General features: G+C 46.3%; 1 protein-coding gene across 7 annotated transcripts in view; it reads right to left on the bottom strand.

Annotated features, from left to right (window-relative positions):
• Window positions 1-14,088, bottom strand: part of ETS1 (ETS proto-oncogene 1, transcription factor) — a 139,124-nt gene that overhangs the window by 33,629 nt on the left and 91,407 nt on the right. For all 7 annotated transcript variants that reach the window (XM_086383393.1, XM_086383391.1, XM_086383392.1 and 4 more), the window contains 2 exons: window positions 4,715-4,834; window positions 2,220-2,420 (listed from right to left, as the gene is read on the bottom strand). In XM_086383393.1, coding sequence (XP_086239519.1) covers window positions 2,220-2,420; window positions 4,715-4,834 — 321 coding nt within the window. The remainder of the gene's footprint in view (window positions 1-2,219; window positions 2,421-4,714; window positions 4,835-14,088) is intronic.

Below are 14,088 nucleotides of genomic sequence, written 5' to 3'. Positions count from 1 at the left end.
CTCTGCAGGAAGGTAAACAGCCGATTCACTGGAAAAGACCCTGATGCTGGGAAAGATTGAAGGCAGAAGGAGAAGGAGAAGGAGACGACAGAGGATGAGACGGATGGATGGCTTCACCGATTCAATGGACATGAACTTGGGCAAGATCTGGGAGATGGTGAGGGGCAGGGAGACCTGGCGTGCTGCAGTCCATGGGGTCACAGAGTCGGATGTGACTTGGTGACTGAGTAACAACAAAGCCGGAAGCTCCCCTCCATGAGACCGTATCACTACACAAAGAACACAGGACGGGGAGTTTGGCTGAAAAGACCCAGGTGTAAGGAAACAAGTGATGTTGAGGAAACCACCTGACCTGTCCTCAGTTTACAGACAAGGGCTCACTCTAAGAGGACATGCCCTTCCTGTGTCCCACGGTTGCTTTGAGAACCCAAACGGACTGGTTCACAGTGCAAACTTTTCTGTCTATTCATCCTATTAATTTTTGAGAGTTTGATATTGAAACCCCAACTAAAAATCTGAATTTATCTACTTAAAAAATAATTACGTAGTGGAGCTACATGTACCTCTGTCTTATATTTTCCAAGGCTCCTGTAAATGTGTTATCATAATTTCATAATTTTAAAAAAAGAAAACATATTTTCAAGCCCTTTGGAAACAAGGAAATGCTGTATAGATGAGTTGTAACCGATCAGAGCCGACTGAGACACCGTAGAACACCTGGCTGCCCTGGGGTGCTGACGAGAGGGAAGCGGTGCTTTGGAAGCATATATTTGGGTGACACGGTCTGATAGAGTCCACTGCCATGTTTATAAGCCAACGCTTGCATCAGACCTGCTCTGAGCCTGCCGTATCCTTTCCCTCTATAAACAGGCGCTCACGTCAACACATTATGAGTGGTTTGTGTGCAGTTACGCTGAGATCACGGCGTGGCTTCAGGGAAGCCAGTACCGCCGCCCAGCAGTCCTGGGCCAGATTCACCTACTTCTCAATTCTGCTTATTTATTTATTTTTCAGCTATTGCTGAGGAGAAAGCGCGGGGCGGAGGGGGGGGGTGTGGAGTAACAGTTCTGTGCCCAGAGGAGTCTAATTTGGGTCTCTCCTGGGCATTGCAGAATGGAAAATATCCTTAAACAAAGGAAGGTATTATATGGAATAAAAAGTGCTAAGCCTGAGCTCTGCTCCCTGCCCCCCGCGTCTGTGCCAGGGGTTGGAGCTGGTGACCACAGGGAAAGGGTGGGCCTGGGTCAGAGAGGGCAACGGGCTTCTAGGCTTACAGTCAGCTGGAGGGCACTGCTGACTGCTGGTAACTGCAATTTATTTTAAGAAGAAATTCAGAAAAATAAGCGCAAAAACACCCAAGTTTGCCGCCTGCTGCTGTTTCTATACTCAGCCCGGACTGTGGTGCATGAGTCACTCAGTCCAAAAAGGTTGGAAGAGGCTGGTAGGAGAGGCCATGTCATTACAAGGTTGCAACACGACGTCCTGACATAACCCTGGCTTCTGCTTCAGATGGAAAAGGTGTACCTCACGACTGCAATTCCAATCCCGTTAGTGGGCAGAGAAGACTGCTTATTAGGAAGCTCTGAAACACTGAGCTTGGATGTGGCCATGGATCAGGGGAGTGTGTTTCACGATTGCCAAAAAAAAAAAAAAATAGAAAGAAAGGAAAGAAATACTCTTTTGCTGGTTGTGGGCACTGCTTGTTCAAGCAGTACATGAGTCTAAGATAAGGACTGAGACTAGAACTTTGCAAACCGAGAAGCTTTAGGAGGTAAAGATGAAAAGTGGAGGCATCCACATATACACTAATATATTTAAATAGATAGCCAATGGGAATTTGCTGTAGGACTCTGGGAACTCAAACTGGGGCTCTGGAATAACCTAGAGGGACAGGAATGGGCGGGAGGTGGGAGGGAGACTCAAGAGGGAGGGGACATGTGTACACCTATGGTTAATTCATGTTGATGTGTGACAGAAATCAAACCAATATTATAAACCAAGAATTAATCAATTAAAAATAAATAAACATTAAAGAAATTAACATTTATGGAGCACCTGCTCCCTACCAGGCACCATACGGCAGTCTCCACAGACTGTATGTGCTGTGGCTGGACGCCCAGATGATGACCTCGACGTGGCACCCCGCTCCCCAGTCGATTCTGGAAGCTGCCCCGTGCAGGCCCCACCTCCCCTACCCCACCCTGTCCTCATGCATTTACCTTTCTGCAGGATCTCCAGGTGTTCCCACAAGATGTCCCCAACGAAGTCTGGGGCCAGCTCGAGAAAGCAGTCTTTCCCCAGTGCGCAGAGGGCTGCCCCGTTCATACAGAACTTCTGGAAGTCCACACCCTTCAGGCTGAACTCGTTGACAGCCCACATCACCCAGTCCCGAACATGGGTCTCTGTCCACTGCCGGGGATCTGTGGGAAGAGATCAGATGATGCCCCAGCAGATCAGGGTCTCAACTCTTCCCTGAGCCTCGGAGACTACACGAACGCACCCGACCTTCACTGAGACGTTCTCGGATTCACGGAATGAGGAAGGCCTAATGGAGTATCTTCTATAACCCTCCTCCCAACCCTCCTCCCTGCATCCAGGTCAGCCCCATCTTCTCCCTCCCACCAGTTAGCTAATCACTGCCATCAGCCAAAAAGTAACAAAGAGTATTCTCCACCCATGGAACCTTCCAACAGGTTCCAGGAGTCTCCTCTCTCCCTGCCTTATTTCCATCAGACTTTATTAAACCTGGGACAAGGGAACAAATGACTCCTTTAACAGCAACAACGACAAAGTCAAGTGTGCTCTGGACATTACACTCACCTCTCCCTGCACTTACTCACGTAATTTACTTGTGGCCATTATGCTTAATTATTCTTATCTTAGTTAATGATGGTTAGTATAGCTGTCCTTGCATATCCAATGTGATTGGTTTCAGGACCCCCTCCCAGATACCAAAATCTGGGAAGGTGCATGTTCCCTTATGTATATAAAAGGGTAGGGCACACTCAGCCCTCTGTGTCTGTGGGTTCTGGCATCCCCAGATTCAGCCAACAGAATTGGATCTGTGGTTGTCTGAATCTGCCAATATGGAACCCTTGGATGAGGAGGGCCAACTACAGTAATCACAGCAATTAGTAGCAGTGCGCCATTCAAGTGATACTTAGTAGTAACATTACTGTGTGTGTGTCAGTGGCTCAGTCGTGTCCAGCTGTTTGCAATCCCATGGACTGTAGCCCACCTGGCTCCTCTGTCCATGGGATTTCCCAGGCAAGAATACTGGAGTGGGTAGCCATTTCCTTCTCTAGAGGATCTTCTCAACCCAGGGACTGAACCCGGGTCTCCTGCATTGCAGGCAGATTCTTTACCACTGAGCAACCAGGGAAGCCCAACAATGTTATTGGGCACCTGTATTATACCAGATAACCTGCAAAATATATACGTAAGACAGGTCCTCCATTGAGGGGCCATGTAGAACAGACGACACATAACCTTCACGCGTGGCCCTGGTTTAACATGACTACACCAGCTCACGGCACTGACCGCACTCAGATGACGGCAGGGTGTGGTGCCTATAGCCCACCTCCTACCTCCTCTCAGTGTTCTCCCCTGCAGTCCAGAAGATGACGTGATAAGATGATGGAAAAGTGGATGGTCAGAACTCACTTTATTCTGCTTTATGACTGGGCTCTGCTGTCAGCGGAGGTTTGTGGGAAAGCAGAATATGTGAATAGGTGGACAGATTCATTCGAGGAATCTCCCTGAGGCCTGTGTCTGGCAGGGTGGAAGTCGCTCCCACAACAGTAGCTCTGGCAGGGTGGAAGCCGCTCCCGCAACAGTAGCTCTGGCTGGGTGCAAAGGCAGCCTCTATTTCTCTTACTCAATAGAAACGTGTTCCTTCTGCTCCTAGTTGCTCGGGAAATGCCACTTGGTCAAGGCTTAAGTCTTCCCCAGTCATTTTTCCTTTCTGACCACTCAAGTCACTTCCCTTTACATTCCCGAATAAACCCTTTCAGAGGAGAACGTGTGTGTGCTAAGTCGCTTCAGTTGTGTCTGACTCTTTGCAACCCTGTGGACCACAGCCCACCGGGCTTCTGTGTCCATGGGATTCTCCAAGGCAAGAATACTGGAGTGGGTTGCCATGCCCTCCTCCGTGAGATCTCGACCCAGGGATCGAACCTGCGTCTCTTACGTCTCCTGCATTGGCGAGCAGGTTCTCTACCACCAGCGCCACCTGGAATGCCCTGAGGAGATACCCAAGTATAAACGCATTTCACCAAAGGACATGGAAAAGAGTAAATTCCCAGAACTGTAGCTCATGGAGTTCATCTAATGGCAGCCAGAATGACACCAAGACCATGCCTTCCAAACTTGTCTGTACAACAGAGTTACTTGAGCTTTACAATTACTGATGCTACCAGCAATTGTGACTTAATGGGTCTGGGATCTGGCCTGGACTGTGGAATTTTCTGAAGATCCACTATCTAATGTTCAAACAAGTTTGGGCGCCACTGCCCTAAGACCAAGATGGCAGGGACAAGCCTGGGAGATCAGGGAGCATCAGCACGTGTCTATGCTTGTTCCAACAGATGTCTGTCCCAGTCTATGGCTGCTGATTGAGGGTGGTGAGTAAGTGTCCATCTCAACCAACAGGTGAGAAAACCAACTGTATCTCAAAGTCTGGTCCATCCTCTCTCCTTCCAACTACAAAACCTACCTTTTGGAATTCCCAGACGTTGCTGCTCTTTAGAGAAACCACTGAAAGTAGCTTTCAAGGCCTGAGACATCATTTCTTTGCTGCTAGGAGTTAAGAGCGGGACATCTGCACATTCCATATCTGCAAGGCAAAAAATATCATATGAATACAAACAAAAATGAAAAAGATGATGGATGTCAGCTAGACTGATGGTGGTGATCGTTCTGCAATATACACAAATATCAAATCATTATGCTGTGCACCTGAAAGTAATAAATACATGTCAGTTATACCTCAATTTTAAAAATGAAACTAAATAGGTAGTTAACCACCCATAAAATATAATAGAGCATGAATGGGCTGAAGGAGGCAAGCTGAGAAATAACTGTAGTAGCATCGTCACCAGGGCAGGTAAAATTTGGGGGGCTTTCCATAATGTGGTAGGGTCTGTAAAAAAAAAAAAAAATTCCCGACTCTTGCCTTGAATGTCTGTATCTCTGACAAAATACGTCAATTCTTTCTGAATAGCTCTACCAGTTCCCCATAGCCTCTATTCATCCTTCACATTCACTGAGAATATTAATGTTTCTGCACACTTGCTGTTACCTCTGAAAAAGAAATAAGAGTATTCATTGGATAAATAATTCTTTAGCCCTTGCTACATGCAAGAGATTAGAGAAAGAACAGTGAACAAGACAGAAATGATTCCCACCCTGATGGAGCTTGGTATCAGGTTCCAGCAGGGAAATCAGTTAGTAAAAATCTATTTGCACAATTAAACTTCAAATACAACGTCAACAGGGCTTCACAGGAGTAGGAGATGAAGTGTTAACCCATAATAGTGCCCTTTAGGTCTGGAGGAATCAGCAAAAGCCTCCTTCAGAACACAGATGTTTGACCTGGGATCTGAAGGATAATTAAGAAAATTATTCCAGACCAGTGGTTCTGAATGTGTGGTCCCCAGATCAGCATCACCTGGGAACTCAGCCCCACCCAGACCTCCTGAATTACAACCTCTGAGGGGGCGGAGCCCGGAAATCCATTTTCAACACAGAATCCAGGTAACCCTTATGAGCACTGATATTAGAGGACTGAGATACTAAGTGAAGTGAATAGCACAGCTGAAGATTCTGAGATGGGCGAAGAGAACCTCAGTTGCTTTAGTATCGAAATGGTCAGTGCAGCTGCGGCACAGTGACTGGGGGACAGCAGCTGGAGAGGAGGCTGAAAAGGTAAGTGAGGAGGGTGTGCAGGAATTTATAACTGTATCCTAAGTAAGACAGAAAGGCACTGAGGGTTGCCTGCAGAGGAATGACACGATTATATTTTGTCTGAAGAAGGATCACCTTGCAGTAATTCTTTTTTTTGTCCTGTCTCACTGCACAGCACGTGGGATCTTAGTTTCCCAACCAGGAAACCTCCCCATGCACTGGAAGTAAGGAGTCTATCACTGGACCACCAGGGAAGTCCCTATGATAATTCTATTTTTCATTTTTCAAGGAGCTGCCATCCTGTGTTCCTCACAGTGGCTGTAGGATTTTATCCTGTCACCACAGTGCTTCCTGCACCACTGGGCTTCCCAGGTGGCCTGGTGGTAAAGAAGCCACCTGCCGGCGCAGGAGACCCAAGAGTTACAGGTTCAATCCCTGGGTGTGGAAGACTCCCTGGAGGAGGAAATGACAAGCCATTCCAGTATTCTTGCCTGGAGAATTCCATGCACAGAGGAGCCTGGCAGGCTACAGCCCATGGGGTCACAAAGAGTCAGACACGACTGAGTGACTGGACAACAGCACAGCGCACAGTCCCGCCTCCCTGCCAGCCCTCAGCAGCCATCCTAACACGCACCAAGTGGTATCACACTGTGGTTCTGATGTGCATTTCCTTCATGACTAGTGATGTTGAGCATCTTTCCATCCGCTTACTGGCCACTTGTGTATCTTCTTTGGAGAAATGTCTATTCAAGCATTAATAGAGTTATTTGCCTTTTTTTGTCGAGTTTTAGGCATTCTCTATATCCCTCATAACTCAGTCAGTAAAGAATCTGCCTGCAGTGAAGGAGACTCAAGTTCGATTCCTGGGTGAGGAAGATCCCCTGGAGATGGAAATGGCAACCCACTCCAATATTTCTGCCTAGAGAATCCCATGGACAGAGGAGTCTGGCAGGCTACAGTCCATGGGGTTGTAGGAGTCAGATACAACTTAGCGACTAAACCACCATATACCTAGAAAAGTTGACAGCAAAGTCTTGAGGAGATATTTGTATACCTATGTTCATAGCAGCGTTATTCATAAGAACGAAAATGTGGAGGCAGTCAACTGTCCATCAACAGATGAAAGGATAAGCAAAATGCACCAATAGTATATACATATGATGCAATATCATTCCGCCTTAGAAAGGAAGGAAATTCTAACACACATTGCAACATGGATGAGACTTCCCATTATGGTAAATGAAATAAGTCAGTCATGAAAAAGACAGATTATATGAGGTACAAATTTATAGAGTCAGCAAGTAGATTAGTAGCTGCCAGGGACTGGAAGGCGGAGGGAATGGGGTGGAGGAGGTGGGGAGTTGTGTCTTGGGAACAGAGTTTCAGTTCTATGGATGAAAACAGTTCTGGAGGTATATAGTGGTGATGGCAACATGGATGTATTTAATTCCACTAAACTGGAATTTGGGCTTCCCAGATAGCGCTACTGATAAAGAACCCGCCTGCCAACGCAAGAGACATAAGAGACACAGGTTTGATCCCTTGGTCGGAAGATCCCCTGGAAGAGGGCATGGCAACCCACTTTAGCATTCTCACCTGGAGAATGCCATGGTCAGAGGAGCCTGGCAGGCTACAGTCCATGGGGTCTCAAAGAATCAGACACAAATGAAGTGACTTAGCATGCATGCACAAACTGTAACTTAAAAATGGTTGAGTTGGTTTAAGTTTTATGTTATATTCATTTTTACCACAATTTTTAAAAATGGGGGAAAAAACTCTTTCTTAGCTGCCCCATAGGGTTTAGGAGGTATTTCTGAATGGGTGAAGGAAGACTTGTTAAAAAGCTCTTGCATTAGTTGTGGTGAGAGATGATGGTGGCTTTGCCTACGAAGGTGGCTCTGCAGAAAAATTCAAGTGGGCAGATGTGAAGTGCATAGAGTAGACAACAGCTATAAACCTGATTTATGCAGGCGGTGGAGAGGAGTGAGATGCAACATCTGTAGAGTCACCCACGGGTCCTCTGCTACTGTCGCATGTACCTTCATCTCTGCTGTAGCCAATCCCTCTTGTACTTGCAGACCATGTTCAAAGCCAAGACATGCAGCTATGGTTCAAGTTGTAAGTCCTCCAAATCCACCTCAGGCACAATTTCCAACAAAAATCGAAAAAGAAATGACTTGAGGATTCCTACGAGCTGTCCTGTGACCTTCAGACATCAATGCACTTCACTGCAGTCATTTACAGAAGCCCTCCTATTCCCCCATGTTTCATGTGAAACAGACATAAAATGGCTGAGTTCCAGGCAGGGCCACTGAGAAGTTCCTCCACCAGCCATCTCTAAAACCTGTCTGGTTAAAAAGTTCCCAGTAGGCTAAGTCACTTCAGTCGTGTCTTTGTGACTCCATGGACTGTAACCCACCAAGCTCTTCTGTCCATGGGATTCTCCAGGCAAGAATACTGGAGGGGGTTGCCATGCCCTCCTCCAGGGGATCTTCCCCATGCAGGGATCAAACCTGCGACTCTTAGGTCTCCTGCATTGGCAGGCAAGTTCTTTACCACTAGAGCCACCTGGGAAGTCCAAAAAGTTCCCTGGATATACACAATGTGTTACTGGCTGGATAAAATGGAAACATAAAGGAGGGACAAAAAAATGACAACTGATGACCACTGAAAAAAGAAGCAAATTTATTGCTTCTGAACGTCAAAACGAATGGAAATTGTGAGGTGAGAAAAAAGGGCAGGCAGCACTTTCCCATAGTTTGCTCTGAGCCAGGTTGTCAGGAAACCGCCCAGTGTCAGCCCTCTTGCCCTGGAAGAACAGGAGGGTTCACAGCCATGGTTCTCCCAGGCCCTGCACCGAGGGGGATCTGAAGTTCCAGGGAGCAGAGAGTTTGGGTTGCTTTGGGCCATGCCCAAAAAAACCTAGTGGAAAAATCAACATGCCGCCAGGAAGACTGACAAAATGATGGAAAATCCCAGATTGTTACAGGGGGAAAAGTGGGGGGAGGGGATAAAATGTTGATTACATAACATCCAGCCCTTTGAACAATGGAGTAATCATCAAATGAGTCACCAAGAAAGACATTAGTGCCTCCCCCCATCCCCTCTCTCCTCGCCCCAGAACAGCTATGGGACAGGTCCAGGAAGTCTCCCCTCAGAGTGGAAGTCAGTTTGATTCAGAGAAAAGGACTCTTTATTTAACCAAGAGTATGGCTTCTGACCGAAACACAGGAGTCAATCAACAAAGGCCGGATGAATTCACTGTCTTCCGAATACGAATCGACTCTCCTTCCCTTTGCCCCCATCCAACACGAATCCATGAACTTGAACTGTGTGGGTTCTGTTGTGTGTGTCTGTTCCTGCCACTGGATTTATAACTCGATGAAAAGGACTCTACGGATGGCAGAAACTGGCCAGGACAGCACATGTGGAAGATGAGAGCCAGGCCAAATGGATGGGCAGTGATGATTCTGTGAACTGGAACTGAAGGATGAGACTGGCAAGAAGGCCCCAGGAACTTCTCAACAGGAAAGCCTGGGCAGTCAGGTGCCAGGATGGTGTGCACGACTCTAGGCTGACAACACCCCACACAGGTTTCTGCTTCCTGTCTGGGAGCTGGCACTTCTGGGTTCTGGCTTAATTCTCTCCAAGGGAAGCAGCTACACTTACTTGTGCCTGCCCACCTTGACGCCATCTTCAAAAGCCTGATCTACATGCCATCAGCTGCAGCTGCACGGCACTCAAGGGCTGCGCCCCAGGGTGGGGATTCAAAGTGCCAGATCTCTTGAAAAGGTGCTCACAGCCCAGCTGGGGAAAGTCAACCCCACATTCGGGACACCTGCCCTTGATGAGCTCGGAGGAAGGCGTATCACAGTCCTTGGGCCCAAAGGACTCAGACAGGAATGTCAGAGCTTCATCTATTTTCTTAAAAGTGTACAATTTGGGGTTAAAAAAAAAATCTAAACTCCTCTGTAAGTGAGTGGACAATCAGGCAGGATTGCATTTTTCAGTAGCACAGGGGTTCCATTTAAATGATGATGAATAATCACATTCAAAAGAGGATATTAATATAAAATATTAAACTCTTATCGTGTAGAATATGAATGCAAAAAAGTCCTCTAAGTTGCTCATTTATGTCCATGCCAGTTCTGTCAATGATAATCACCAACAATAAAATCATTGCACAGGTGGAGAAGGTGACATGGTTTAGCCCAAGCAGGCACCTTTGCTATGCTTACCATACTTTGTCTCATTACCTATTACAATACATTTGCATTAGGAACCAAAAATATTTCTAACGTTAGCAATAGCACCTAGAAAGTAATCGAGGCTCCACAGAAGTTAACTAAATGTATTTTATGGACAAGTACTAAAACTGCCTCTGTGCTGATAATTGTAATTGTGGTGGTTGTTGTTTAGTCACTAAGTCGTGTTTGACTGTTTGCGACCTCATGACCTGCAGGCCACCAGGCTCTTCCGTGGGATTTCCCAGGCAAGAATACTGGAGTGGGCTGACATTTCCTTCTCTGGGGGATCTTCCTGACTCAAGGATCAAACTCCTGTCCCCTGAATTGGCAGGCAGACTCTTTACCACTAAGTCATCAGGGAAGCCCAATAACTGCAACGTGTGTTAGTTGCTTAGTTGTGTCCAACTCTTTGCAACCCCATGGGCTACAGCCTGCCAGGCTTTTCTGTCCATGGAATTCTCCAAGCAAGAATGCTGGAGTGGGTTGCCATCTCCTTCTCCAATGGCAAAATCTTAAATTGCAATAACACATTTGTCTCAAAATGTTAGCTTGACCTGGAAATATATAGTAAGATGATATAGTGGAGACTCTAAATATACTTATGAAACAACCATATTACAAGTATATTAGATTTCTACTGTTGTTCAGTCACTAAATTTTGTCCAACTCTGCAAGTCCATGCACTGCAGCAGGCCAGGCTTCCCTGTCCTACATAATCTCCTGGAATTTGCTCAAACTCCTGTCCATTGAGGCGATGATGCCATCCAACCATCTCGTATTTGTCATCTCCTTCTCCTCCTGCCCTCGATCTTTCTCAGCATCAAGGTCTTTTCCAGTGAGCCAGCTCTTCACATTAGGTGGCCAAAGTATTGGAGCTTCAGCTTCTGTTCTTCCAATGAATATTCAGGACTGATGTCCTTTAGGATTGACTGGTTTGATCTCCCTGCTGTCCAAGGGACTTTCAAGGTGCTGAGTCTTCTTCAGCACCACAGTTTGAAAGCATCGGTTCTTCAGTGTTCAGCCTTCTTTCTGACCCAGGGAATATTCCCTAGGACCCCAAATCTGAGTTAATGTTTATAAGAATCACCCATGTTTCTGAGAGGAGAGTTGTACAGAAGATGGAGAGTAAGTAACAGTCCCAAACTCTGTCCAATCAAGACTGCAGAGTATTGGAGTAGAAATGAACAGACAGCTTTCAGTGAATCAGGAGGGACACAACGAGCTGTGGCCTTTTTCAACACAGAGAAACATCTGCTTGTCGATCACTGTGACCTCGTCCTAAACAAAAGCTTACACACCTCAAGGATGTTTTAAGTCAAACGCAAAACAAGGGTTTCAATTCACTCATACGGAACTCAAAGTTAAGGCCTGCTCAATGGCAAGAACCCAACTCACTTGACTTTTCCTATCATTCTTTAAAGTTGTTTGAAACTGAATGGCTTGTATCAACAATGGTACCCAGAATCTAAGCTTGAAGTGGCGTTGATTCCAGAAGTTGATTCCATTCAAGACAAATAGCCTTGCTGACCTGAGAGGTTCCTCCTCTCCCCCTCCTCACAAAAATGGCAGGAAGATGGGAACATCTGGGACCCGAGGGTTAGGTGATGATTAGAAATCCAAGGTGCATGTTCCATTCGTATGCAGCCACCGGAATGGCCGACTACACCACCCATGGGAGGAGGGTACTGTCCTCATCAATAGCAGCAGGAGAGAAACACTGAGAATGCATGATACGCCTTACATCTGAAAACTACTACAGTCCACCAAGACCTTTCCCCAATATCCTCGCCACATGAAGTGGCGTGGGGTGGGGGTAGGGTGGGGAGGAGCAGGGCTAGGAAAGTATTACGGGACCTCCACCTCACAGATGAGGAAACCAGGACTGCAAGAGATCAAGAACTTGGCTTAAACTCTCATCTTTCGACTCACATCTACAGTCTTTTCATTCTGTTCTGCTGCTGCTGGAAACTGGAATGAGCGTGGGCTCAGTAGTTGTGGCTCATAGGCTTTAGTTGCTCCAGAAATCCAAGAGAAATCAGAAATCCAAGAGATAAATTTCTGCAGCTAAGACAAAGCAAATGGGACTTTTATTCCTCAATTTGAAAATCTGATACATTGAGGCAGTGGTTAGAAACTCTGCTTTTACCACCAAGGACCTAGGTTCAATCCTTGATCAGGGACTAACAGCCTGCAAGCTGAGGCACAAGCAAGTAAAAAAAAAAAAAAAACAAACTCTGGGGAGAGCAGTAAACTAGAAGGCTGGGATTGACATATACACACTACTACGTACAAAGCAGCTTACTAATAAGGACCCACTATATAGCACAGGGAACTCTACCACCAATACTGTGTCATGACCTATATGCAGAAAGAATCCAGAGAAGAGTGGATGTGACTATATGCATAACTGATTCATTCAGCTGTACAGCAGAAACCAACACAACAGCGTAAGTCAACTACACACCAATAAAAGCTCAAAAAAAATTAAATAAAACCATTCCCAGATCAAAGAAATCCAAGATTTCGTATGGCTCACCCCATAAAGACATAATTAAAAGCTATTTACAGAACTGTCTGTAATCCTGTCCTTTCTTGGAACTAAGGGTTGTGAGGCTTCCTTCCTTTCATACAAAGTGACACAGGATAGATGACAACCTGGCCTCCTTCCCTGTCTGCACGCACCCCTAAGTCACCCTGATGTGCAACTGTGCACATAATATAAGGTTAATTCGTTACATAAAGTCTGGTTGAAATAGGTTTCTTAAAGTGAAAGGACCAAGAAGAAACCTCATTCAACCGGAGAAGAAAAAAGGACAATTGTCACAAGTGGAAAGAGAAGATTTTTAAGGCGGGAGAACAGACACAGTAGGGCGTGCACCGGGCTTGCCTTGGCTTGTTGGTCAAAATCTATGGGCTCTCAGGTTTGCCACTAGTATAATCACACTGGGTAAAGTCACTCAACCGACGCCCTGTTCAAAAGAGGTCTGTGGATAGGTAGTGTCTACCCCTCATAGGGTTTAATTTTTAAATGTTTTTTATTTATTTTTGGCTGTGCTGGGTCTTCATTGCTGCACAGACTTTTCTTTAGCTGTGACACGCAGGGGCTACTCTCCAGGCGCGGTGCACAGGCTTCTCATCGCAGAGGCTTCTCTTGTTGTGAAGCATGGGCTCTAGGGCGCGTGGGCTCAGAAGTCGTGGCTCACGGGCTTTAGTTGCTCCAAGGCATGTGGGATCTTCCCAGACCAGGGATAGAACCCATGTCTCCTGCCATCGTGGCAGGCGAATTCTTTATCAATGAGCCATTAGGGAAGCCCCTATGGTTTATTTTTAAACATAGACCAAGGGAGAGAGAATAGTGTAATAAATCCATATTTAAAATCCACCAACACTATCAGTTTTTACTTCATCTCCCCTACACACACACACACACACACACACACACACACAGGAGAACAGTAAGGCTAATCCTAGGCAACATGCCATTTCACCCACAAATATTTTATTGTCATGAGGATATTTCTGAGAGAAAGGAGGATCATACTATGAAAGCTTACAAGAAACAGATAAGCTCACGGAAAAAGAAAAGAAGGCTTCAGATTACTTTCCATGGTGCTTAAATCCAGGTCTACATTTCATCATCGGCCCATTAGAACCACAGGGCTTCTTTTAAAAAGCAACCCGACCATGATCTGGAGAGTGATGAAGCTGGATCAGAGAGGGATGACTGGAAAGCTCAGTGGTCAGCCATCACCCTTTCCACCCCCCTGTCCTCCAAGCAGAAGACTGCAGAGATAATCCTTCCTGACTGCTAACGTCCTCACGAACTTACTAGGAGTGTCTAGGAGTGGGCAGAAAAGGCTGAAGATTCTGGCCAGCACCCAAAGGGCAGATGTCGGACTGCCTGGAACAACAGAGGAGGCGCCTTTAGTCCTTCAGG

This window comes from Bos grunniens, chromosome 29 (assembly GCF_055505025.1).
Source record: "Bos grunniens cultivar Pamir isolate PY7600 chromosome 29, Bosgru_T2T1.0, whole genome shotgun sequence".
Lineage (NCBI taxonomy): Eukaryota > Metazoa > Chordata > Mammalia > Artiodactyla > Bovidae > Bos > Bos grunniens.
Note: the sequence above shows the minus strand (reverse complement) of the source record. Positions and strands in the feature narration are given on the sequence as shown.